This window comes from Phyllopteryx taeniolatus, unplaced genomic scaffold (assembly GCF_024500385.1).
Source record: "Phyllopteryx taeniolatus isolate TA_2022b unplaced genomic scaffold, UOR_Ptae_1.2 contig_24, whole genome shotgun sequence".
Classification (NCBI taxonomy): Eukaryota; Metazoa; Chordata; class Actinopteri; order Syngnathiformes; family Syngnathidae; genus Phyllopteryx; species Phyllopteryx taeniolatus.
The window spans coordinates 2,661,239-2,687,198 of NW_026903162.1; the positions used below are offsets into that span (position 1 = coordinate 2,661,239).

Genomic DNA, 25,960 nt, shown 5'->3' on the forward strand with positions numbered 1-25,960 from the left:
TGGTTTTATTTTAATTGGTTGCTAGTACTTCCTGATTTTGTATATTGCCGTTGACCCGATAGGACTCTCGGTCAGGTGATATCGAGCAGGATTTTGTCAACCAAATAACTTTTTGGAGAGTTTCTGTGACTTTGTGTCCCTCGGTCTTGATTGCGATGTTTGACCAGAAGGAGCACCGAGTGAAGATGTAGACTCCTCATACGTTTGCCACTGTTTTTGTTCTCTTTCCCTCGGCTTGATCGCGCTCTTGCCCAGCGGTATCAAACAGAGTCCAACTGTTTGTGAGTGAAGATGTGGACTGCTATGTTAGCTTCCTGCGCTAGCTGCCGACTGCTTATATGCCATGCATGTGTGACTTGTGAACAAAAAGGAGCGTGTTTTCTGTTTTAGCCAGTATCTACCATATTGATGACTGAGCAAAAGTGTGACTGGTTTTATTTTGGTCGTTTGCTACTTTCTGATTTTGTTCCTTTGCCGTTGACTGGAGAGGAATCTCTCAGAAGCTTTTTGTGAACAAATGACTTTTATTTAGATCTTCTGTGATTGGTGTTGTGTATTTGAGTCCATCTGTTTGCTTTCCCGCGCCAGGTGACAACGGCGGTTTCGTGCAGCTTTTTGTAAACTAAGATTTGGATGCTCTGTGATGGGTGTGCTACATTTAAGTCATTCTGTTTATTATATTTGGCAGGAAGGATCAATGAGTGAAGCTTTCGGTAAGCAGAAGAATTGGATGTGGATTCTTCTGTGACTGGTGTGATCTGTTTGTGAGTAAAGATGTTCCCTGCTACGTTAGCTTCTCACGCTAGCCGCTTGTTTTGAAAGTCCAGTAAACGGATTGTGGTTGACCTTTGAGGTTCCTACCACCCAGGCTGTCTTCCACCTCCAGGCGAAACATGACCGCTGTGGTTCAAAGGTGGAAAAAGTTCAAGGCGGTGATGAGTTGACGTGCAGCAGACATCTCGCCTCCAACGAAGTTTTTCGCTATCGATAAAGCGAGCTCTGACCTCCCCGGTCCACAGTGGAGGCTCTTTATGTTTAGTCTGATGGTCAAAGTGGCTCTCGACACTCCATTAGCAGGCCACGGGTCAAAAGGTAAAAGAAAGGCTCTTAAGTCTTCCGAACATTGAAAACATTGAGTTCAGCGAATGTTGTGAATAATTTGAATTGATTGAGAAACGTCGAAGGACAAACGTAAATGAAATAATAACAATAAAGCATTTTGGTGCAGAATAAAACAATGACTCAAGTTGAACACAACAGCTTGAGTTTCTTCCTCCAGCAGACTCAGTCCAATCATGCCTGGAATGTTCTTTACGTGTTCCCCGAATGTTTTTTTTTTTTTTTTTTTTGCTGACAAATCATGTACTTTCCTCTCACAGAAGTGCCCTCTTTCCCCACTGGCATGCGCGCTCGCCTTACAAAACGTCTCATAAAAAAATCATTTGGCCCCCGGGGAAATCAGCCAAGACTATTGTGTGTCCCCCCACCCCCGGTACGTATTCTTTCTATAAGTTCCTCCTGGGCTCCACCCTCCACCCAAAGTACTTAAATAGAAATACAAATACTTGTGTAGAAAGAAAAAAAATAAGTACTGATACAACTCCTGTACTGAGGTAAAAATTTAAAAAAGTACAGCATTTGAAATGTAGTCGTAGTACAAAAGTAAACAATTATTACTGTCAATTACATGCGGTAACTAAATAACCTCTTGCATAGTGCTTGTACTAAAAAAAAAAAAAAAACAATCACCTGACACGATATCAAAACAGCTTGTTCACAAAGCTTTAACGTTGTCGCCGTAAAAACGCAAAATTAGCTAATTAGCTGATAACTTGTTAACCTAATGGCATCGTTGCCTAAATTGTCTTTGAACGTTTTCAGAAAAAGAAAAACAAAACAACAACACAAAAACTCAACAAATAAGAGTGTAGTTGCCTCATTTCAACCTAGGAAATAAAACATTGTCAGGAAAAAAAAAAATTACTGAAGTGCAGCCACCTGAAAACTGTACTGAAGTAATGAAATATTTGTACTTTGTTGCTTCCCTTCAGAGTAGCTGCAGCCAGAGGCCCCCCCCTGCCCGACAATGCGTGCCTTTCACATCCAGACTTGCAAATTCATAATCGGTTCTGGTTGAATGAGGCCGTTTGTCATGGTGGATGGCGGGCCGCACTTCCTGCCTGTCAGGGATCCTTTGGGAATCCATTAACTTGATAAGAGAATTAAGAGTAGTTCACATCCATGTATCAGAATCATAAATCAATACTGCAACAAAGACAGGAGGCCTTATTGACAGTTTATTATCACAAGAGATTTACGACGCAACGTTAAAAGGTCAAATACAGTCCATTCTGGAACGCATTTGTTTGGACACAGACATTTTATACCTAGAGGAAATCATGGAAATAGAAATAATCAGTTTAGTAACCATACAGTACAGGCAATTTTTTAAAATTATTATTACTAGTAGGTTATTCTTATTTTATTGTTGCCTGCATATTTACAGGCTTGTAGAAGTAAAACTTTTGTATTCTTAACTGTCATTCAAGTGTAAAAAAGATTGTAACCTCTTTCTATTAACTGCCAGGCCTCCATGTTAACATGGATATTGGAATTCAACAGCCGTCAATGGCAGTGAATGAGTTAGGAAGTCTAGAAGACAAAAGCAGTGGAACTTGAACAACTACCGAAGGGGTGTGCAAACCTTTAAGATCATTAGCCACATTTGATTTTTTAAATGTACACACAGGCCAGGTCATTTGTAGATGGGGTCAAAAAATTTTTTTATTTTGAAATTAATTATAAAATAATTATTTGTATAATGTAATATTACAAAGAAATAATAATATTAATACACTATATAATATTTAGTGTACACTATTCAAAATGTTTCACAGTCCTGCAATGTAAAATGACGCATTTTGGACTTACAGTATTAAGAATTATTAAGTGTTTCTTATCAAGACATTGTATCAATGTATTTATGTCTTTATTTATCGTCAAGTATTTCATAGCACAAGACTATTTTGCTAATGTTTTAATGCTGAAAAATAATCATGCTAACAGGTGACAAAATCAAATTTTAAGAGACTTTGCTTGTCCTTTGCTGCCCTCTACCGCCCATGTGTGATATATATCAGCTTGAAGCAGAGATCACTTTCAACTCTATTAATTCATTCGAATTGTGGATGATTTTTTCATAAATACATGTTTTAGCAACTCCCAGGGTTCAAAGTGCATCCTCGTTGATGTCCATTTTTTATATGGATGCGAACAGAGAAGCGTGACTTCACAAAAGCAGTCAGTGTTGACACAACTTTGTGATGTGATTGCTATATTTAATGTTAAGTGATTTTTATGATGCCTCTATTTTTTTCTGAAAAGTTGGTAGTTAAATTCCCGCTAAGAAACTGACAAGCATACTAATTTTCACGTTATTTTGCGTCTTAACGTAGAAGAAAATCACTCGAGTCAGTCATTGCCAAGTGAGTGCTTATTTAATTAATATTACTTAAGAATATTTTATTGATATTTTTTTATTTGTTCTGTCAAATTTGTTAATGCTGGAAAAAAAAGCCTAATTTGTAACCCTTAAAATTGATCATTCCCTCATCATCGCATTATTACATGATTTTCTTTTGTTTTTGTATTCTGTATTTTTTTTTAAATTATATATAAACACATTGTATATCTTGTAATTAGCAATTTGATTTTATAAAATGGTATGCAACAAGATGTAATAGTAATTCAGTGTTGAATCCAATAGATTGTAAAAGATATGGATTTTAAAAAAAAAAAAAAAAAAAAAAAGAAAAGTAAAATGTATTTGGCATAACAAGCAGTTGTAGATGTCAGCTGGATAAGATGTGACTAGCGTGTCATTTGAGGAACTTCGACAGTGTGGCGAAAAATCGTTTTTGGTCTCAGAATGTTGTAAATTATCATCAGAAGTCATTAGACCACAAGACATTTGGTCCACAGTGTCGGTCTTTAGTTCAGGGCTTGGGCACATTTTTCTCATCGGGGGCCCATGATATGGTAAAAAAAACAAAAAAAAAAACCCGGGAGTTGGCTTAGAAGATTCCGGGGACGAGTCGGTGCGGCACAGCATCCGTGTAGCGCTTCCAGTCGGCGCCGTACTTGCTTCCACATCGGTGCTCGTCTCGCACGCATCGGTGCACCAGCAGGACGCTCATGTAGACTATGTAGAAGTACGGCAGCAGATGGCCGAATCCGCAGGCGGCACAGTACGCCAGCGAGCCCATCAGGTCGCCCGTGTAGTTGAAGTGGCGCGCCACGCCCCAGAAGCCCGACGTCAGCAGCTTGCTGCGGTGCGCGCCGCCGTCGGCGGAGCGGTACGAGCACTCGATGTAGGAAGGGGGCCGGCCCCAGATGGCGCAGGCGCCCTCGGTGCGGCGGAACAGGTCCTTCTGGTGGTTGGTGGCGCGGAAGATGTAGTAGCCCGCCAGGCCCAGCAGCAGCACGGCCAGGGCGTGAGCCGTGGACAGATGCACCGGGTGGTACACCAGGTACAGACCCTGGACAACGTCAACACGTCATACAGCAATCTATTTTGGGAATGTGCTCTACACTCATAATATATTACGGTACCGTTCCTTCAATTTCCGACAAAGGAAATGTGAAGTACTTGCTTGTGGACTGACCTGTAGCGTGTAGAGGTAGGGCAGCCACACGCAGTCCCCCCAGCCCAGGTACCAGCCAAAGTGGTCGTGGCAGATGTCGATGGTCTTCAGGTACCACGTCTCGTTCCAGAAGAAATCCAACACGTAGAGGGCCTGAAATCAAAAATAAAAGCGCAAGAGAGCCATCGCGATTGACTACCTTGACATCAGCGTTTCATTTGTTCCGTGGCCAAGCTTGTAACTTCATTTACTTGTATATCAAATCAATTTTCCCCCATTGTAACACCAATTTGTAGATTTTGGGGGGGAACCCATCCTCTGCTACTCTCTGAAAAACTCACCTATTCATGATTTTTGTGCTCAGTCTAAAGCAATAAAAACATTACTTTGGTGCCAAGGAACTATGTTGAAGTGAGATGAAAGAGTTTCCTCTTAAAAGAAATACAGTAGAGCTTTGCTGCCATCTTGTGGTAAGGAACAATGTCAAAGTGATTGAGACTTGATTTAGACAAAAGTAATACTTTGCCACTATCTTGTTCCCAAGAAACTATGTTGAACTGAGTTGAGGAGTTTCATTTGACAAAAAATAGTGCTTTGCCGCCGTCTTGCGGCAACTACAGGCAATCCGCTCCATGCGGAACGTCACGTGACCAAACCCACTTCCTATGTATGCTACACTAACGAGCATGACTATGGTTAGATTACATGATTGTTTGACGCTAAAGTATTTAAAATGTTGTTTTCGGCGACTGTGGCTGCCCTTGCCCACATGCGAGGGCATTACAGTACCTTAAATTTTTCCATTCCGTTCACTTCACACCATCTGAAGCTTGTCCCCGACTCAAATTTGTCTCGACGTGGAGCCACGGCTGCAATTACAACTCTGTGGATCGACTCGCTCACCTGCAGGACGTTAACCAGCACCATGGAGTTGCTGACGTGGCCGTAGAGCTCTCGTTGCTTGGCCATGTACGAAAGGTTGATGAGCGTCCAGGCCACGATGCCCGGGCGCCCGTTGAAGAACAGCTTGAAGTCGAACCACTTGCCCACACGCGGGTTGAATTCGATGCCCATCATGTAGTTGTAAAAGATGTTGCCCGTAAACTTACTGTGGAGACACAACACAGATAACTGTTCACTCCTTTTGTCACTGCAGAGCAATTTGGGACTATTACAGTGGAACCTCTCATGTCCACCACAAATAATCGCAAGTAATAAGGAAAAAAAAAAGCCCTTCATTAACTGTTAGAGGCAAACTTTTAAGTAACATTTTCAACATTCGTAACTCATGCAAGTATAAAAATTAGACAACCACTTTTAATAAAGCTAAAATAAATCAAAAGCACACACCCTGAGGGAGTATTGCTCAACGTGAGTCGCAAAAACCGTGCATCATGAAGGCTTTGTCAGGATAGTATGAAATATGTATTTATAAGGATAATAAACTAATATACGTAAGCGTATTGCATTCACTTGGATAAAAAAAACCTCCTGTTTTTCTGAGTATTTTTTTTGAGGGCTTTGTTTTTCTGACTTTTTTTTCTGTTTTTATGAATATTTTTTTCCACCTGTTTTTCTGACAAAAATTTTCCACCTGTTTTTCTATTTTTTTTCTGTTTTTCTGACTAATTTTTTTTCCACCTGTTTTTCTGACTAAAAGAGTCACTTGCAGTTCGCAGGTTCTCGCGTGAGTTCGATGTGACTCATAATAAAAATTAGTCAGAAAAACAGGTGGAAAAAAATTAGTCAGAAAAACAGAACAAAATTAGTCAAAAAAACAGTGGAAAAATGTTTGTCCGAAAAACAGAAGAAAATAGTCAGAAAAACAGGTGGAAAAAAATTTGTCAGAAAAACAGAAAGAAATAGTCAGAAAAACAGGTGGAAAAACAATTGTCAGAAAAACAGAAAAAAATTATTCAAAAAAACAAAACCCTCAAAAAAATTACTCAGAAAAACAGTTTTTTTTAATCCTTTAATAAAAAGACACTGAAATGATGCAGAACAGTTGCCCACCACTGCAAATTACAACCACGACAATAAAAAAAGAATTTTCTGAATTTCCCCAAAGGGGATTACTAAATTAAGTACGTATCAATCAATTAATCATAATCAATCTGTTAAATGTATGCCTCTATGACTTTTTGAAATATAAACTGTGCCTCAATTGTTTTGTTTACCTGATTGAGTTCTTGTTTTAATGGCGATGTGGTACTAAAATATAATTGCAAAATGTATTAAAAATACGGTGACCTTTGAGCCCACACCTGTATCTCCCTAATAACTTGATTGCACTACATGTTAGCCTGTTTTTGTGCATTTTTGTGTTCTCATAAAAAAAAAATTTTTTTTTATTTATTTTAGTAAAAAGTGAAAGTCATTAATATACGGAAGCTAGTTTTCAGAATCCAATAATCTAATTTCCATATCAAAAATATTTTTTTTATTTCTTTATGTCAAACTCGAATTTCCTGATCTGGGTTACAGATGTAAGCTATAACATTAAAAACATAACAAAATCATGAAATCTTTTTTTATGTGGAACTAAATTAGCTTTTGTTGGCTATTCTAATTTGCCGATGCACACCGTTCCTGCTGCTGATGCAGGAAGTGTTAAAAAACAAAAAAACAAAAAACGCAGAGCTCCTCACCAGTCCTGCGCGTTGGTGGGGAACAAATAGGCCTTGACGAAAGCGAAGGTGGCCACGGTGTAGCCCAGCGTGTTGGCGCACCACATAAGTGGGATCCAGTTGTCGAAGATGACGGTGGGCGAGAACCACAGGAAGTAGCGGGCGTTGGCCAGCCATAGCACGTGCGTGATGAGCCAGCACTGCAGCCCGTTGATCTCGTACTTGTTGACTAGGCCTTGGGGGAGGTCACGCCGTCAAGGGGACAGCTCACATAATTGTTGTGCCGAGGCAAGTGCGTCGGGTACCTGCGGGGGTTCGAGCGCCGTCCTGAACGCCCCCGACGTAACCGGGGAGCACTTTGTGCAGGATGTCGGGCACGCACATGTACAACACCACCTGCAAACAATTTGTTTACACCTGTTTTTCCATGTTGATGGGTTCAAATGGCGCTGGGTCCTAATTTTTCAAACTTTGCAGTCAGGCCCTATTGAACAAATTTGACCACAATGGCTGCTTCAAACCAAATTGGTCACCTTCCTCTTTGATATTGGTCATGGTTCGTTGAGATTTTGTCTCGATTGGACAAACTGGTGTCGGTGGCAAAAAAAAATTCCAACTGACTAATGGGCAACGGCAACAAGGTGGAAAGCGAACTATAATTGGATTAAAACAGGCCAAAAGGATGCTACGGCCTTTATCTCCACACTCGTACCTGGAAGGTGACCCACGCGGCGTAGATCTTGGCGGCTGACCGGGTGACGGAGGGGACCCGGGCCCAGATGGAGGGCAGGGTGACCTCGCCGCCGAAGAGCTCCAGGAGGGGCTGCGTGACCGAGCACCGGTACTGCTCGCAGGCCATCACGAAGAAGAAGACGACGAACGGCGCGAAGCACAGCAGAGCCACCACGCTCAGCAGAGAGAACCAGTCCACCTCCCTGATGAACGCCAGCGCACAGAAACGCACGTGGTTCAGCATTTTCAACGTGCGAAACAAGCAATCATAATCACAGAGCACAAAAAAGTATTTCTCCTCCGAATGTGTGTATGGTGAGCGGGACGTATTCTTAATAAAATATGGAGAGAAAAAAAAAAGGGATTGACATTCTGGCGACCAACTCACCAGGCTCTCCCCCACTGCACAGGCTCTGCCATCTTGTCCGACCTGCCGCGGCCCTCATTTTGCACTCGCCTCCTGGTGACTTCCGTGGAACCGTCCATATCTGCAGAACGACTAGTTATGCTTCTGAGTATTGTTGTATGCTGCGTTTGTAAGTCAGGTTTACAGTAAATTTCAACTGGGAGCGACAACAGCTTGAAGCACGCACACTGGACCTCTTATTTGGAGAACTGCGGCGAATGAGTCTTCATTTTGTTTCCTCAAAGTGATCTTATACGATAGTTTCCAGTTTCTTGACAGCGAGAGCGTCAGTACAGCTGCTTAGGGATACTTTAAAAGTATTTTTCAAAATGATTTGTTATTGATTGGCCATTCAAGGGTGGGAAAACGCTAACAAGTCGAGGTGTTATGTCATAACTCAAGGTGTGTCAGACCAACTGTAATAATAATAATAATAATAATTATAACAAAAAAAATAATAATAATAATAATGATAATAAAAAACCGACAACAGGTAATTCCGCGTTAAAGCGAACGTTATTATTATAACGTTATTATTTTGGGCAGCCGGTAAAACAATTGGAAAACAGCACGAAAAGTGACAGAAGTTCGCCATGTTAGCTGGCTTCCCCCCCAAAAAAAATCCATACAATGTCTGGCGGATGTTATAAAACAAAAAGCCATAGTAAGAGTTGTTCCACTTCCTTACCTGACACTTTTTGATTTGTTTTAACGGCACCGCCCTTCTCTTCTCTTCTCCGCGGGACAACCGTGACGATCCACCCGGCAGTCGTCGCTCTCCTCCCGGCTACAGATCGCCTGCTTCTCCCAGGCACCTCCGGATGGAGCTCACCGTCATGAAAGAGCCACGCCCCCAATACGGGAGGCCCCTGGGGATCAGCCAATGGGTGGACAAGAACCCGATTTAAGGCGGGACCGTTCGGTGACGCCGCTCGCTGATTGGCTAAGACCCGCTGAAGCCACGAGCGCCTGACTAATTTGCTCCAGTTTGAATGGCTCAGCCTGTATGGCCAAAAAAACATCATGTTACATGATTTCGGTAGAATTTAAAAATATAACATTTTATGCGTGGACTATTTATCATTATAGTTATGCTCATTAAAACGTTTTATTATTTTTATTTGTTTTATTCTGTTAAATCATCATATATTATTTCGTTCTGCTTTTTCCCCTCCATAAATCATTGAACCATTTTCAGACTTGCTTAAAACTACCACACATTAGATATATATTTATATTATATAAATCTATTTTTTAAAATGAGCCTTTTAAATTCCAGTTTTATTATTAGAATCCCTGTTGATTACAAAATCGTAATTTGTAAAACAAAAATATACAATTTAGTTTTAGCTGGATTAACCCTTTCTGAAAAGGAACACAATGTTGAAAATGTGCACTTTTATTTTATTTTTTTTACTAAATATTTTCAGGTGAACACGTTATGAAATAGTTGTAATAAGTTTTTTTTTAATTATTATTATTTTTTAATTCTTTTCCAGATGATTAAAATGTGTCGAGTAAATACAATATTGGAATATTGGTGAAATTTTGTAAAGTTTTGATAATTGCACATGTCCATTTGTTCAATGTTTCGGTACTTGAATTGATAATTTTAACAGTCCTCTTCATCACGCTGCTCCCATTTTGACATCATGAGACCAAGATGACACCGGACCGTTGATCAACTTTATACCTCGCCACCAAACAGGAAGTGGCCACCGACCTTAGAGTGTCGCGGTGTGTCATCAGCAGGTTGCAACAGAGAGACCGGAAGAGCCACACAAAGGCAAAGAAGTGAATGCAGGGGTGCAAAAACGTATTGAAACAATGAAAATCGGGATATTGTGCATTTCAAGTAGACTCACTGCTCCCTACTTATAGTATGCAGTGTATCACATAGGCGTGATCCACTCATCAAAAAAAAAAAAAAAAAAAGATGAACACAGTTCTTCTATACATGAGCTTTTTTCCACTCTGCGTCAACTTAGCTGCAGTATTTTTCCTTTTTTTTTCTTCCTTCATTCAAGTCTGGAGCGGATGGACGGCTGGTGCCTTCCCACCTCCTCCTCCTTTTCATCCTCCAGACTGCGCGATCAGACTTGTCTAGTTGCTATGCTGTCTGCCGGCCGTGTGATGTTCACTCGTATCTGGGCCAAGCGCAACACTTTTTTTTTTTTTTTTTTTGCACGGTTGGTACGGCACCCACGCACATCACCCTCCACTGTCTGTTACCTCTTTTTACGTCTTCAACCCACGCGGCAGACAACGACAAACACGAATATATTCACAATGAATATATTGTACCGAATGCTGTTCGAGGCAGAAGAGCGATCGCAAACAAACATGGCCGCAGGATGTATTATTTATTTATTTTTTTCCCACGTTTTTGGAATAATAATACAAAGCGAGGGCTACGACAGTTAGAGACCGCACTTCATCGCCAAGTCGCTGAAATTCACGCTGTCAAATTAGTCTAGCAGATCCAGGCATGTGGCGCATGCAGCGGAGGCGTCGGCAAACACTAATACCATGAATATATACCATACTAGAAATACTAAAACGATAAATAATGTACAGTTGGTACCTGAACTTATTAAACTTATTGCCATTCCAGCTGAGGTTTAAACATTAAAAAAAATAATTACAGTGCATGTAGTGCGACTCACAGCTCACAGACGTCAACAAGCATAATGCCAGCACACAGTGCAAAACACCATAGATGGGCTAATGAAATGAGCATAGCGGTAGTTAGAATCCTTGAAGCAATGGATATTTGAACACGAACAGTGCAGCAACCCATGTAGACGGACAGTATAAGAATACTCACAGGCATATATTCTAAATATTCTATATTATAGCAGCAGGCGACCAATGTCAATGGCCATTGACGCATGAAATCATGATGCACAAACTGTTTAGTTCTTCAATGTTGTTATTACTGTATGTTTTAAAAAAAAGTGTGATAGAGAAGAATGCTATTTTTCTTATGAGAAAAGTGTTAAGGAAAATCGTTGGTGTTTTTTGGGAGCGTGAGAATGGATTAATGGCATTTCCATTTGTCTATGGTTGGCGAAACACTGCATTACATTATATAAATGGACCCAAGAAGGGTTTGGTGTTGGCAATGCGAAGGCAGACGGGGGAGTGGGGGTGGGGGGGTTGGGCGTGTGTTCGTTCACGGTGGGACGCCTGACAAATCTTCCGCTAATCACCTCCCCCGGGATGCTGCACGTGTGTGCACGTGTGAAATATTCACATTTACGACCGTTGCGCGTACATGCGATCACGAGCCCCTTTTGTTGGAGTATTTGGATGAAGGCGAGCAGGCCGACATGGTCTCTTCAATAATTTACTGGGAATGAATATTGATGCAGGCGGATGCTCCCCTCTGTTTGTCTTAAATGTTTCTATAACTTGTGTTTCTGCATTCTTTACAAAAAACTAGCAGAGTGTAATCCTCGCTGGGTCAAAGTGTTAACATGATCAGCTTCAAATGTTTACAAATGTCTCGCCAACCGCACATCAATCCGTGTGTGTGTGTGTGTGTGTGTGTGTGTGTGCGTGTACATCGGGCAGCATATTGCGTGCATCTCAGTGTGTGTGTTGTGACGTGAGAGCGTGCGTTTTGGTGTGTGAGATGCGTCAGTAACTGGGGCAGAACTGATTGTTGCTGATGGCTGTAGGCGAGCGCAGACCTACATTCTGCTCTCATACACACCAACACGAGGATGAGGAGGAGGGGCATGAGGAAGGTGGGTGGTGGACGGGTGAGGAAAATTAGGGTACCCCCAACACCCCCCCACTCCCCTCCGGCGTATGACCAAACACGTTCTTCTTCGAGACTTTTCAGGGTTCCTCCGCTCTGCTGCTGACACTTGCCAGGCAGGCGCGGTGCTGACTCAGCACACAACACACGCGGGAAGGAAGTGACGCCGACACACACGAAAATACAGACTCAGCGGACACTTCATTAGGGATGCTAGCCCCGGCACAACAATCGGGACATTACAAACAGCGAGCAAAAACATTTTCAAATAGACAGTAAAGTACAAATAGACAACTGAGGTGTGGTTGCATAAGTGTACACACCCTCACATAACAGGGATGCGAGTGTCAAGCAATCCAATTCAAACTCATGTTAAGTGGGCAAACGCCTGCCACCTTTCGAAGTGCCTCTGATGAACCGCAAATGAAGTTCAGATGTTTCAGTAGGCTTTCCCCGACATTTTTACAAATTTTGTAGCAGAAGCCTGGAGGTTTTGTGCTATCACTGACTGGAATTTTGAACTGTTTATAATTTGCTCCATCTTGACGAAGGCCCCAGTTCCAGCTGAACATGATGATCATGATCCGTTTACCACGCTTCACTGTTGGTACGGTGTTCTTCTGGTGATGAACGCTGTTGCGTTTGTGCCGAACATACCATTTCACACCGTAACACATTTCACACACATTGCTAGATTTCAAGTGGATGTTTTACTTTGTAAGATAAGGCGTCCTTACCGCACAACACACGTGAACAAGATGGGGATGTGCTCCTTTGAGCAACAAGATGTTGTGGAAGCTCTCTGCAGACCATGGCTTGTGCTGTAAGAGCTGACGACAAAAAAAGCCTACTAGAACATCTGAACTTTTATCAAAGAGCATCTGAGTTTTAATCAAAGGGACTTTAAACTGTTGAAAGTGACCCCCCCCCCCCCCCCACATGCACACACACACAGTTTGACCCTGGAACTGATTATCTCCATTATTTATTTCGGGGGAAGAAAAGAAAATGTTGAAAGTGACACACACACACACACGGACGCGTATACACAAAGTGGCGACCAGTGTGTGCGCGTGTCTGCTTATGACCACGTGACACCAACCGTGGACGCTTGGAGCCCCCTCCTCTGCACACCCTCGCCTCGGCAGCCAATCAGAGGTCACGACTGCGCGCAGGCATGCCCACGCACACCGGTCGCGCGCACGCCACCCGTCCGCGCGCGCGTCCGCTCTCAACGAATCCACGTTGCGCCAATGCGCGTGCGCGTCCCGGTACCGCGTGAACGCTGAGCGAGAGAGAGAATGAGAGAGAGCGAGAGAGAGAGAGAGAGAGAGAGCGTCTCACTCGTCCTCACGTCGTTCCTCCTCTTCTTCCTCTTGCTCATCTTCTTCTTCCCCCCCCCCCCCCCCCCCACGCGCGCGTCGCTGCTCGAGGGACAAAAACCGGAGCGAAGATCTCCTTGGAAATATATATAGATATATATATTTTTTTTCCATTTTTATTTTTCATTTTTCATCTAATTTGTCGCGCGCTTTCGGGGCGCGCGCTCGCGTGTGTGTGTGTGCGTGTGTGTGTGTGTGTGTGTGCGCGCGCGAATGGTGGACTTGGCCAACATGGAGACCGTGGAGAAGGAATGCGGGGCCCTCGGGGGTCTTTTCCAGGCCATTGTCAACGACATGAAGGTAAATACGTGTACGTGTGCGTGTGTGTTCCGTGCTTTGCTTAATAACGACACATCTACCCCCCCTCGCGCCCCCACCTTTATCCCCCCCCCCTCACTTTCTCCTCCATGGGAAGAACCTTGACCTGAATTGAAACCCAAAAGGTTCCCAAATGAGCTTTTTAATTCATTTAATGAGATCACCGTTTTTGTTGACCCCTCCTCCATCCATCCATCCATCCATCCATCCATACCTACAATGTTGCCTCATTCATTCTTTCATTCACCTCACAACCTCATTGATTTCCTGTCATGGCTTCATGACGGCGTGAGAAGCCCCCCAGCCGTCACGCAGACCCCCCCCCCAAAAAACCCCAAAAACTCCTGTCTGGGAGCTCTGAGTGTCATTCCTCAGCATCCTCTTTGTGTGTGTGTGCGTGATCATCTCCCAGCATCATGTCGAGATTTCTTTTTTAAAAGATACACTCACTTTTGATATTCACTTAACGCGATATCTTGAATGTAACGGCTGCGAAAGTGCTGCTTCTAATATTTTTGGTCCTCTCACCATGCAGCTAATTATGAGGGCAACGCTGCACCACAGTAATAAATGCACATAAAACAAACAAACAAACAAACATCATAAATAAAAAATAAAAAAAAGCTTTGCTGGATGGTGCAGGTGTACCTAATTTTATGGCCGAATTGAGAGTAGATTATCATTGGCTGCTTTATTTTTTCCTCTAAAGGAAGTTATGGAAATAAAAAATCCCTTTTATTATGACTTGACGTTATTTCCTATGAGAAAAAAAACAGACTTTATGGACCCAAAATGCAATCCTTGGAGCTTCATAAACTGTACGCCAATTTTGCATTGAGTGTTGCCGAGCAGATCAGGAGTGTTATTGCTTTGAGTTGTTCATAAAATCTCGCGTTGTGGAATACGGCTTGCCATCTGTTGAACCATTTAAACACAATTTACGAAACGTTTTGGATGAATGCGCATCAATTCCGGAAAATGAACGCTTGAGTCGCATGTTTTCAGTTTTCATGGAGCAAAGTAAACTCGTAAGTCAAGTCTGTCTCAACAGAGGCACGTTTGCCTCCTTCTTCAATTGAAGTAAAAAAAAAACACACAAAAAAAACAACCACTTTGCTACTTTACCCTGAAAAAAGGGAAACAGATGCTTGTAAAGGTCAGCTATAAAGCACACGCCCACAGAAACACACACACACACACATACACACGTGCACACACAGTCAGTTAGCAGCCATCAACGAGAACAGGATGGAGGTGATGCCACGCAGATGACAGACATTTGCACCAATCATCCAAATTGGGTGCTGATCTCGTAGACTGGAATCTGTAAATTCTTACAATTCCTTTTTTTTTGTTACGTTTTAAATCATGTCAAATCGTAATGCATTGTATAAACCCTAACATAAGAGAATGTAAAGAAATACACTGTTTATATAAAGTGTAATTGCGGTACCTACTGTAATTGCCCAGTGTTGGGCGTGTGCCTTGAAGGGGCATGGCCCCGTGCACGTGCGCTCAGGAGCTGGAGTCGGGTTCGTCGGCGTGTGAGCGTCTGGGTGTGAGTGGTAATCTACAGCAGCTTCTTACGAGCGTTCAATAAACAGCTGACAGTGCCTCAGCCACTGTGGCTCCCCTTGCCCACATGCCAGGAGGGCATTATACTCCCTTAATTACTTGGTCAGTGGTCTGCTGACACACCTGATCCGGGTACTTTGATGCGTCCCGATACTTTTGTCCACCCTCGCCACTCTGTATGCGCTACAAGCGGTCGTCATGGTGACACCCGGCACCCATCCTCGTGCTCCTGCCGCGACCATTTTGAGACGCGCGCAGTCATTCGTGGCGTGGTCGCCTAGCAACATTGGCACCTGTGACACAGCATCTGTGTTGCGCTGTAAAACGCAAAAAAATTAATAAGGCTCACGTTTATTCATTTGCAAGATTATTGAGGTGAGCTGTGTCTAATATTTGGACCCTCTCGTGCAGCTAAATAATACAGTGGAACAGTAGATCTCGTTCAAAGTGGTCTAATTTGGAGGAAAAAAACAAACATTCACAAAAAAACAAAACAACAAAAAAAAACGTTTAAATCATTGTCCTTCGTAATGTGTTTTTGCTCGCGATTATTATCGGTGCGGTACAAATAAATACGTCCATATTAAAATAAACATTAAAATAAATGACAAATTATACGCATTTAATACATGAAAATTCAATGTGGTGAAACGCAAATTCATTTTGGCATGTTTGGCATAAGTATCAAATTCAATTAAAGTATGTATTGAATTAAAATTTAGGCAATGAAACAATTTTAATTCATAAAGTCAATATAAATTAAATTAAGTTGAGTATGAGTAGTTATGGGTTTATATATGTTTTAAAGCAGTATGACAGATACTGTAAATATTGCCTGTATGTAATAAACTACTTAAATCCAAATGGAAAAAAATAAAACATTCCAAATAAATAATTTTAATAAATTAAATACCTAGCAAATTAAACTAGGCTGGGTAGTTTTTTTAAAAATTAAATATATATATATATATATATATATATATATATATATATATATATATATATATATATATATATATATATATATTGACACTTGCTTACATTTACTGAAAATATTGCATTCATGACTTATAAAAAAAACCAAACTAAATTAAATTAATTTTGAAATTAAAATATCCATTTAAATGAGTGAACTAAAATACATTTAAAAATGGGTTCATATATATTTTTTATGCTTGGGTGACTGTTGCGTCAAACATTGTCTACATAGATATATGCAGATTAGACGTGGCTACTTGGCGGCCATGTTGGAGAGGTCGACGTTCCCATCAAAGGCATGCATGGACACTGAAATTAAGCTGTAACATGCTCATTTCTCATGAGATTTACTTTTTTTTGTCAATGTCAAAGTGTGTGCTATCAATACATAACATTTGAAAAATTTAATGCATTCGAACATACCCGACATTCTTGTTTTTTTGGGGGTTTTCTTGCCATTCATATACTTCTCGACCCTGCTAGCTTCTGTGATTGCCTGTGCGTGCAGTTTAGCTTCGATGATGAAACTGTTAACAAGCTTGTTGACCCCCCAACCCCCCCACAAGTCCCTTCCACCCCCACCCCGGCACAAAATGTCGCGTCAGCAGCTTGGACGTGCTATGTATCTTAGAAAAAAACAAAAAAATGCCGCTTTTACTTCCTCTTTGCCTCTCATCGCAATCCTCCCTTCCTCTTTGCCGTCGGCACACACACTCCACCCAATGCGTGCACGTGTGTGTGTGTGTGTGTGTGTGTGTCGAACATGCAAAGTAGCTTTCTTTTGTGCTGCTAGACATGAACACACACACACAGATTGCGTGAAACCTTCCCCGATGCTCGTAAATCTTGTGTGTGTGTGTGTGTGTGTGTGTGTGTGTGTTTTTTAACCAAGGCGAAATGTATGTCTGGCAGTATGTATCCCTGGAGGCTGGGCTGAATTACACACACACACACACAACACACACACACACACACACACACAACACACGCGGGGTCACAGTCACGGTCGGTGGGCCGATGCCATGGAGGAGGAAAAAAGTGATTTCCATGAAACCTATTGAACATCTTTTTGTGCACATCACAGGTATTTTAAAAATCGACTCTGTATTTTTTTTGTTTGTTTTGTTTTCCCATTTTTCCAATGAAATAATGGAAAGCGAAACGATCTGGGGGTGGGGGGTGGGGGGGGGGGGGGGGGGGTGCGCTAATGCCAGAACCTCTTTCGTTACCATGACGACTCTGGCAGGAGCTAGAGGGTTACTGCTTGCTTAGCCCAGAGTGTAAAAAAGCAATTGTACAACTTGACTAGAATTAGGGATCCGCCGACCTCATATTTGAACTTTGATAGCATCTTCGTGTTGTGTCTTATTAAAATCAGTTGTATTCACGTTTTGACAAGAAGGATAAGGACAAAATTCAGGTATCTACCAATCTTGAAGCCGAGCGCCGACGAGAATCAGCGGTCGTGTGTTTAGTCCTGCTGTATTTCGCCGCGCCACGTGACCTTCGTCCTCCTCCTCCTCACAGCTCAGTGCAGCTGCACTAAATCAACAGTACTGACACACTGTCCCTAGTGCCACAAAAGAGATGCGACTCGAATACGAACAATTCAGCGAATGTCTGATTTCAGTTGTCTTCGTCGCACAAAGGGGGAACAAAGTGGACTCAGTATTCTGCTCCCGTGGAAGTGGATCATTAAATTTGGCGACATGAAAAATGAGCCTGTTTCTTCTCACTGTCTTTTGTTGCTCCGAACTGCCTTTATTAGACTGATTTACTGTGTGTCATGTGACTGAAGATGCTTTGTATGTACTGCGTGTGTGTGTGTGTGATGGGAAAAAGGCTCGAAAAGAGCTGTCTCTGTGATCGCAGAGAATCAGTGACGTGAAAATAAAGATTGGTTGACGAGTGAGTGTGGTGACTGGTAGAGTGCCGCCAAGAGCGAAGTAGCTACGGATCGCAACTTTGACATTGTACTTCCTCCGTCTTGTGTCAAATCTCAAAAAGGAACAGTATTCATGCTTTTACACTGCAAAACAATCTGTGAGCGTGCGTCTGTAGAGTTGGTGGAAAAGCGTGATGGGTAAAGTGCTGCCTCGAATCCTAGACAGCTGAATCATCACAAGTGTTATTTATTCAAGTTTGCAGATTAACATTGAGAAATCGTCTCCGACTGGCGAGATACTGACAAAAAAATGACTCACCTAGCGCTATATCTTTATTGGAGCCGCTAAAGTACCGACTACAACCCGATGACCTTTGAATTTCGCAACGTTTCCATCTTGTGTTGGATGATAAAAATCCCTGCTAATATTTGACATAAAAATATTAACTGCTGCAAGTTGAAAGTAACTGTGGGTGTTTCAACCTTTTGTAGGAATAAGTGTGGGTGTTCAAACTTTCCATTGACAAAACTGTGGTTGTTGAAAGCCTAAATGGATAAAAGTCGTGTATTGAAACCTTTAATCTGTAAAAGTGTGAGTGTTGAAATCTTTCATTGGGAAAATGGGGAGTGTTGAAACCTTTCATGAAAAAATGCGTGGGAGTTGAAACCTTGTATCAGGAAAAGTGTGGGTGTTGAAACCTTTCATGGAAAAATGTGGGTGGTGTTGAACACTTTCCATCTGGTGCGGGATTTAAAACTGGGTGTTAAAACCTTTCATTCGGAATAGTGTGGGTGTTGAAACTGTCGTTTAATGTGTGTTTCGAGCCCCTCCAAAATCACCCGTTTCGCCTCTTAGACGGAACATTTTGCTTGGGTTCGACTGTGGCAAGGTTGTGAGAAAAGCAGGAGACAAATCTCCCAACTCGAGAGTTATCCTACACTCGATCCTCGTTCCTTCGTCCTCTGGCCCGGTTCCCGCTTTTCGGGCTCCCAGTGTTTCAGTGCTGTCCACCAGCGAGTGGAGGATGAGGAGCTTAGCGTCTCCTCGCTCTGCTCTTTTGTTTCCTTTGTTTGGCCCGCAGCCGCCAAGCAAAACAGAGGAAATCCAGCAAAGAGCCACAGAGAGAGCGATGGAGAGAAATGAAGGGATTAGCCCCGATTTCTTTTTCCTTTTTTTTTGGTGGTCTAATCGAGCCAATTCACACGTTTCAAAGAAGCTAATTTCACAACCTTCAATTTTGATCAAATAGACTATCGTTTTTTTTTTAAATCAAATATGTCGGGGAGGAGACACTTCTCTTTCATTTGCACATAAATGAACAAATGACTTCATGACGACGAAGTAATCTGACCACAAGTGTAAAATGAACATCAGCATTAAAGCTCCACTATATTGGTCCCTTGAGATACGAGTTTAGTTTGTTGTGTGATCGCGCTCGTAAATTAAAACACCTGTATCTTAAACCATCTTTCTCGGTTGAAATTAATAGAAATGCCATTATTGAAATATGTTTTGTAATCAGAAAAATAGCACTCCATGGTATTCGTTAAAAAAAAAAAGAAATACAGTAATGACATAATCAAACAAAATGTAAAATTTTGAAAGGAAAGGATACACCACCGTGACATTGATGCCATTTGTTAGCTTGTCTATGGCGTTACCCGTTAGGTGTTAGCATTAAAATTGCAAACTTCGATGTTAATCTGAGCACAAGTTTAAATACGAACCTAACATCAGAATTAAAGCGCCACTCAGTCGTGATCTAGCCTTAATGTGACTTCTTCACATTGTCACCCTGCTCCGCCCACTGTTGCCCTTGACGCCCTTGTGTGTTAGCATTAGCATTCAAAGCTGTTTTTAAAACTTTGCCAACACGATCGGACAAATATTCCCGCAAAATTTGCAAATGCTCCTGAATTGATGCTATCACGCTAACAGGCAAAAAGCACTGAACATTGATGTCGGTCCAGAAATGCCTCGCTTGTGGAGAACAAGAGGAATATTGAGCCCGAGTGTGACGAGAAAAGATTTGACAGGCTTCACAAAGGCAGTCGAGGGGGGCAGAAGAAGAGGCCATCTTGGCTGGCTCCCAGCATCCTCTGTCCTTAACGAGCCAAACATTTTAACGAGCGGATGATGATGATGATGAGGATGATGATGAGGATGATCTCCTCGAATTTCCACTCGCTGGGCTTTTGTGTTTCAAGTCAAAGAAAAAAGCATTCAAAGTTGCTCTTCTCTCAGACAAATGCTCCTCTGAAAACAGACATGAGTTTTAATCACATTTTGAGGAATACGGGCCTTCAGTCACGGAAGATGGAGAAAGTAGCTAAGTGGAGAAGATACCCATCTTCAAGTATCAAGTTGGTGGATCCCTAATTCTAGTCGGTGCTTCGGCAGTCACAGGCAAAGCTCGATAGATGCCTGTCAATATTGAAATGATATATTTAATGCCACAATGTCATCATTATTGATGTCCTTCAATTTTTCAAATGTACTGTGATACAAAATAAACTCAAAAATATAGTCCCATCGGATTATTTCGTGCATCAAATGAGCGTTTGCCTTTTTTCAATCTGTTTTCGACGCAAAACGGTGCAGTGAAAAAGTCGGGTAAGGCTCAGGGAGGGTGCAGAATGATAAACAGGAAGCAAGACAAGTGTCCTTGAGAGAGGAAGGCAGGAAGGGAGGAGGTAGAGGAAGAAGGGAAGGAGAAATATGAACGTATAGAAACATACAGCTTGTACTTGTAAGATAAAAGCAGTGGGTTGCATTGAAAAGTGTATTGAAACCCTTCATTCGATAAAAGTATGGGTGCTGAAACTTTCAACAGGGGAAAAGGATGGGTTTTGAAGCTTTTCTTCAGGGAAAAGAGTGGATGTTGAAACCTTTCGTCTCGAAAAGTGTGGGTGTTTAAGCCATTCGTTGGGAAAAGAGTGGCTGTTGAAACCCTTAATTGGAAAAACTGTGGGTGTTGAAACCTGTCTTCGGGAAAAGTGTGGGTATTGAAACATTTCCTCAGGGAAAGTGTGGGTGTTGATACCTTTCATGGAGGAAACAGTAGGTGTTGAAACCTTTCGTCTCGAAAAGCGTGGGTGTTTAAGCCATTCATTGGGAAAAGAGTGGGTGTTGAAACCCTTCATTGGAAAAACTCTGGGTGTTGAAACCTGTCTTCGGGAAAAGTGTGGGTATTGAAACATTTCCTCAGGGAAAGTGTGGGTGTTGATACCTTTCATGGAGGAAACTGTGGGTGTTGAAACCTTTCGTCTAGGAAAGTGTGGGTGTTTAAGCCATTCATTGGGAAAAGAGTGGGTGTTGAAACACTTCATTGGAAAAACGGTGGGTGTTGAAACCTGTCTTCGGGAAAAGTGTGGGTATTGAAACATTTCCCCAGGAAAAGTGTGGGTGTTGATACCTTTCATGGAGGAAACAGTGGGTGTTGAAACCTTTCGTCTAGGAAAGTGTGGGTGTTTAAGCCATTCATTGGGAAAACTGTGGGTGTTGAAACCTGTCTTCGGGAAAAGTGTGGGTATTGAAACATTTCCTCAGGAAAAGTGTGGGTGTTGATACCTTTCATGGAGGAAACAGTGGGTGTTGAAAACCTTCATCGGGGAAAGAGTGGGTGTTGAAAAATTTCATCTGGAAAAGTGTAGGTATTGACACCTTTCCTCAGGAAAAGTGTGAGTGTTGAAACCTTTTAACAGGAAAAAGCGTGAGTGTTGAAAGCACTTCATTGGAAAAATTGTGGGTGTTAAATCCTGTGGTTGGGAAAAGTGTGGGTGTTGAAACCTTTTCTCAGGAAAACTGTGGATGTTGAAACATTTCCTGGAGGAAACAGTGGGTGTTGGAACCTTTCAGCGGGGAAGAAAATGGCGTTGAAAACTTTCATCTGGATAAGTGTGGGTATTGAAACCTTTCCACAGGGAAAGTGTGGGTGTTGAAACCTTTCATGGAAGAAACAGTGGATGTTGACACCTTGCATTGGAGAAGGAGTGGGTTTTTAAAACCTTCTTTGGGAAAAGTGTGGGTGTTAAACTGTTTTGGGGAAAGCGCTTCTTCATGAAAGCACACCTATGGGCAATTTAACATCTTCAATGATGCTAATATGCATTTCCCCCCCCCCACAAATGTGTGAGGAAGCATGAGGAGATTCAAACCCAGAACCTTTTGACTGTGAGGCAGATGCGCTAACCACCGCCACACCGTCTTGCCCCAGATGATTCCGGATGCCTACGAAATGTTGTGGCTTTTTCTGTTCTTCTTTGTGTGCACTTTCGACAACCCCCCCCCCCCCCCCCCCCCCAGGGTAAAACTGCCTTTTTGTTATTGTTTTTCAAGACAGTGACAATAAAGTTTTATTGTATCGTATTGTTAAATATTCTAACGGGGTGTAGGGTGGCATGCGTGTGCGTGCGTGCGCTTGTCCCAGGACGAGGGCGTCACTCGGCGTTATCTCTCGTCCACACTAAATCTCTGCGGCGGACTTCAAACAACCGTAAGGGGGGAGGAAGCGTTGTGCGCGTGTGCCAGTGCGTGTGTTTTGGTGCCAAGGGAGAACTCGGATCCCAGCCCAAATGATGCCACATGAAACGGGCGAGATCAAAGTGTTTGATCTCTCTGCGACGTCACCATGGAGAGCCCCGCCCCCACGCTTTTGCACACGCACGCGCATACTGTACAAAAGCCCTTCCACCTTCGTTGGTCACGTTTCCCCGTTGTATTTTCTCTTATTTGGGGGCGGGGGTCTCGCCAGGTTGATGACACCATCTGATAAAGACACACACACACGCACACAAAGTCAATTTGCAGGCATTTTATGGGGGTTCAGAGGTCAGCATGGATCAAGTGTAACGTAATCTGGGATGCAGCTGGGGAGGGGGGGGGGGGCGGAATTTCATTAGCAACGCTTTCATGCTGGTTTGTGTGTGTTTTGTGTACATTCGCGTGTATTATATGTACATGTGTGCATGTGCGAGTGTGCTATATATACAAGTTTATGTGTGTCATATGCACATTTGTGGGCATCATGGTATATGTACGTGTGCGTCTTAAATATACAGCACTTGTGTGTGTGTTTTGAGTATATGTGTGATCGTGGTTGTGTGTTACATCCGCGTGTGTGTGTGTGTGTGTGATGTGTGTAAGCCATTTTGAAGACACTGAAGACAATACCAGGAAAAGAAATACATTTTTAACATGATATAATTTTACATACTGCGTCATGCAGACTATTTAACGTGTCACTGTGTGTGTGTGTGTCTGTGTGTGCGCGTGTGTGTGTTATCAGTGTTCATATCCCGTGTGGGAGGACTTCAACGCAAAGGCCACAAAGCTCCATTCACAGCTCAGGTGAGTTTACCGATCGAGTCAGTCAGAAAAATGTTCCGGTTCAGATTTGGAACACAGCACACTAGACATACTGTGTGTCTGTGGTAGTACCAATACTGACCAGTGAGAGGCAGCATTGTGCCACAAGGCATCCAGACTGACAAAAAGTACAAAGAAGAAGAAATAGAAGCAGCTACTAGGTTAACTGTTAGTTTATCTGGTAATTTACATTGCAGTGGCAAACTCTTCCCCATCTAATTTGCATTATGGCAAATCGAATTCCAAGTCACCCGCACGCATCGGGATTTGCTTTGATCATAATTATTGAGCATGGTAACATTTCTGATCATCAACCTGACTGTTTGCCAATCAGATAAGCTGAGGAAAAAAAAAAAATCACTCTTCACACACCCCACACCACAGGATCATCTGATAATCATCCCTTTGCTGACTTTCATCAACAGGGGAAATCGGGCTCAAAATCGACCCAATTATCTGTTTGTTTGCACCATGCTCGACTGTTTATGTAAACATAAAATTTTGCATTAAATGTGCACTACTATTGTCCCATAAGAAATCACATAAATAGAAATAGTCTGTTCCAAAACAGTATATATATATATATATATATATATATATATATATATATATATATTTTTTTTTTTTGTTTTTGTTTTTGTTTTTGTTTTTTTTGTTTTTTTGCCAAGAGCCTGCAGGACAAAATCTGCTTCTTCCTTGTTAATTGCATCATGTTGTCTATGTTTCAATAACAGACTGTACAGTAGTACTATGTAGTGCCTCAAAATTTTGTTTTCCAGTAAGAACACCAGAGGTCGCATTTTTTGTCTTGCTTGTCCGTTCACTGAGCTGTATTTAAAAAAAAAAAAGGTGTATTCAATGATTAAATGTGCACTATTGTGAATTAAATGTGCGTCTGTGGCTTTGTAGAACGACGGTTTTGGCAGCGGTGGCCTTCCTGGATGCTTTTCAGAAGGTGGCGGACATGGCGACCAACACCAGAGGTAGAACCACCGAAATGCGCCATATTATTTTTGTTGTGCATATTTTGTTGTGGCACTAGCAGTGTTTTTGCTCCTGTGTTACTTTGTGTTGTTAACACTTATTTCTTAAAGCAATGTTGGCAATTTTTTGTGTGTACAGTATTCGGCACTCCCTGAATGTGCAGTCGAATTTTGCTGATAACTATCAGGTCCCAAAAATGAGAGGCAAAGTCATCTTGCGTCAAGCTGTTCCCTAGCTTAACGCAAACATGAAATGGGAAACGCCATAGAAGGGCTAAGGGGTATTAGCGTTGCTGTTGTGGTCTGTTTACACAAACAACATGGCTGCTAACAGAGAGAAGCTAGGTTATAAAAGCACAGCATTGTTGTGCATTGTTGCGTAGTGTGGCTTTAATGCTGCTTTTGGGTTAATTTTCTACAGTTGTCAGATTATTACGTAGTATCGCAAATCGAGGCCTCCCCTATCTGCAGTTAAGTAACTACGTGTAAGTATTTGGAGCAAAAAACAAGCACAAAAATAAAAACAGTGTCATGCTCGATGATGGGTGGTGTTTGAACTGAATAATATAAAAGAACACACATATGCACACACATGCACGGCGCGTGTGTGTCGCTGCCTCCGACACGACATCGCGGCCTCGTCCAATCGCATCCGGGCTGGGTCACGTGTGCCGGTACGGTTGCCAGGCAACAAGCGAAGTGAGGAAAAAAATAGCCTTGTTGCTGAGAGCAGAGCAGGAAAGACTTTTTTGGGAGATCTTACGTTGTTGGAGTCAGCTGTTCGGGCGCAGATGGCGCATGCGTGTAAACACACAACATGTCCGATGCCGCAATTCCTCTGAGAGACTGGTTATTTCTGTAGGTGCTGCTGTTTTGGTAAGCAGAGGGCTCAGCGATGGTGTCTTCGTGAGGACTGAGATTAATGCAGATTTATTATTTATTATGATTTTCCTATTAATTATTTTCCATATTTTTTTCATTCATTCATATTTTTCTTGAATTTGTAAAAAAAAATCTATTAATATTTTTATTAGTTTGGATTCTTTAAATGTCTATTTCTTTTCCTATTTTTTAATGTTTATTACGGCTATTATTTTAATATAATTGAAGACTCTCTGGATTTTTTAAATAATTATTGGATTGAGTAATTGATCTGAGAGTCAGTGCTTCTGCAGTTGCTGCTGTTTTGGTCAGCAGCAGGAGCTCCACCGGGGTCAACGACGGTGTCTTTCGAGTGGACTAAAATTAATATTTTAACATATTCCATCCATCCATCCATTTTCTGAGCCGCTATTTT

The 25,960-nt window shown here is 42.1% G+C and overlaps 2 protein-coding genes across 6 annotated transcripts in view; one reads left to right on the plus strand and one right to left on the minus strand.

Moving 5' to 3' along the window:
* Positions 1-2,284: 2,284 nt before the first annotated feature.
* dhcr7 (7-dehydrocholesterol reductase) lies at positions 2,285-9,250 on the minus strand. The gene is made up of 8 exons (XM_061764956.1): positions 9,097-9,250; positions 8,391-8,490; positions 7,983-8,205; positions 7,576-7,666; positions 7,292-7,505; positions 5,547-5,751; positions 4,665-4,796; positions 2,285-4,538 (listed from the first exon to the last, which is right to left on the minus strand). The coding sequence occupies exons 2-8, from the start codon at positions 8,486-8,488 to the stop codon at positions 4,074-4,076; spliced, it is 1,428 nt and encodes a 475-aa protein (XP_061620940.1). The 5' UTR covers positions 8,489-8,490; positions 9,097-9,250; the 3' UTR covers positions 2,285-4,073.
* A 4,343-nt stretch (positions 9,251-13,593) lies between these two features.
* Positions 13,594-25,960, plus strand: part of mtss1lb (MTSS I-BAR domain containing 2b) — a 37,411-nt gene continuing 25,044 nt past the window's right edge. For all 5 annotated transcript variants that reach the window (XM_061764874.1, XM_061764870.1, XM_061764872.1 and 2 more), the window contains exons 1-3: positions 13,594-13,856; positions 23,601-23,662; positions 24,590-24,663. In XM_061764874.1, coding sequence (XP_061620858.1) covers positions 13,770-13,856; positions 23,601-23,662; positions 24,590-24,663 — 223 coding nt within the window. In that variant the 5' untranslated portion in view covers positions 13,594-13,769. The remainder of the gene's footprint in view (positions 13,857-23,600; positions 23,663-24,589; positions 24,664-25,960) is intronic.

What these genes read in the sequence shown, in the direction of transcription:
- dhcr7 (XM_061764956.1), bottom strand. Translation starts at nt 8,488, where the DNA reads ATGGACGGTTCCACGGAAGTCACCAGGAGGCGAGTGCAAAATGAGGGC. An exon ending in CGGCGCTCGAACCCCCGCAG is followed by an intron (nt 7,506 to 7,575) that starts GTACCCGACGCA and finishes ACCTCCCCCAAG; the next exon opens with GCCTAGTCAACAAGTACGAG. An exon ending in CCCACCAACGCGCAGGACTG is followed by an intron (nt 5,752 to 7,291) that starts GTGAGGAGCTCT and finishes GTGTCTCCACAG; the next exon opens with TAAGTTTACGGGCAACATCT.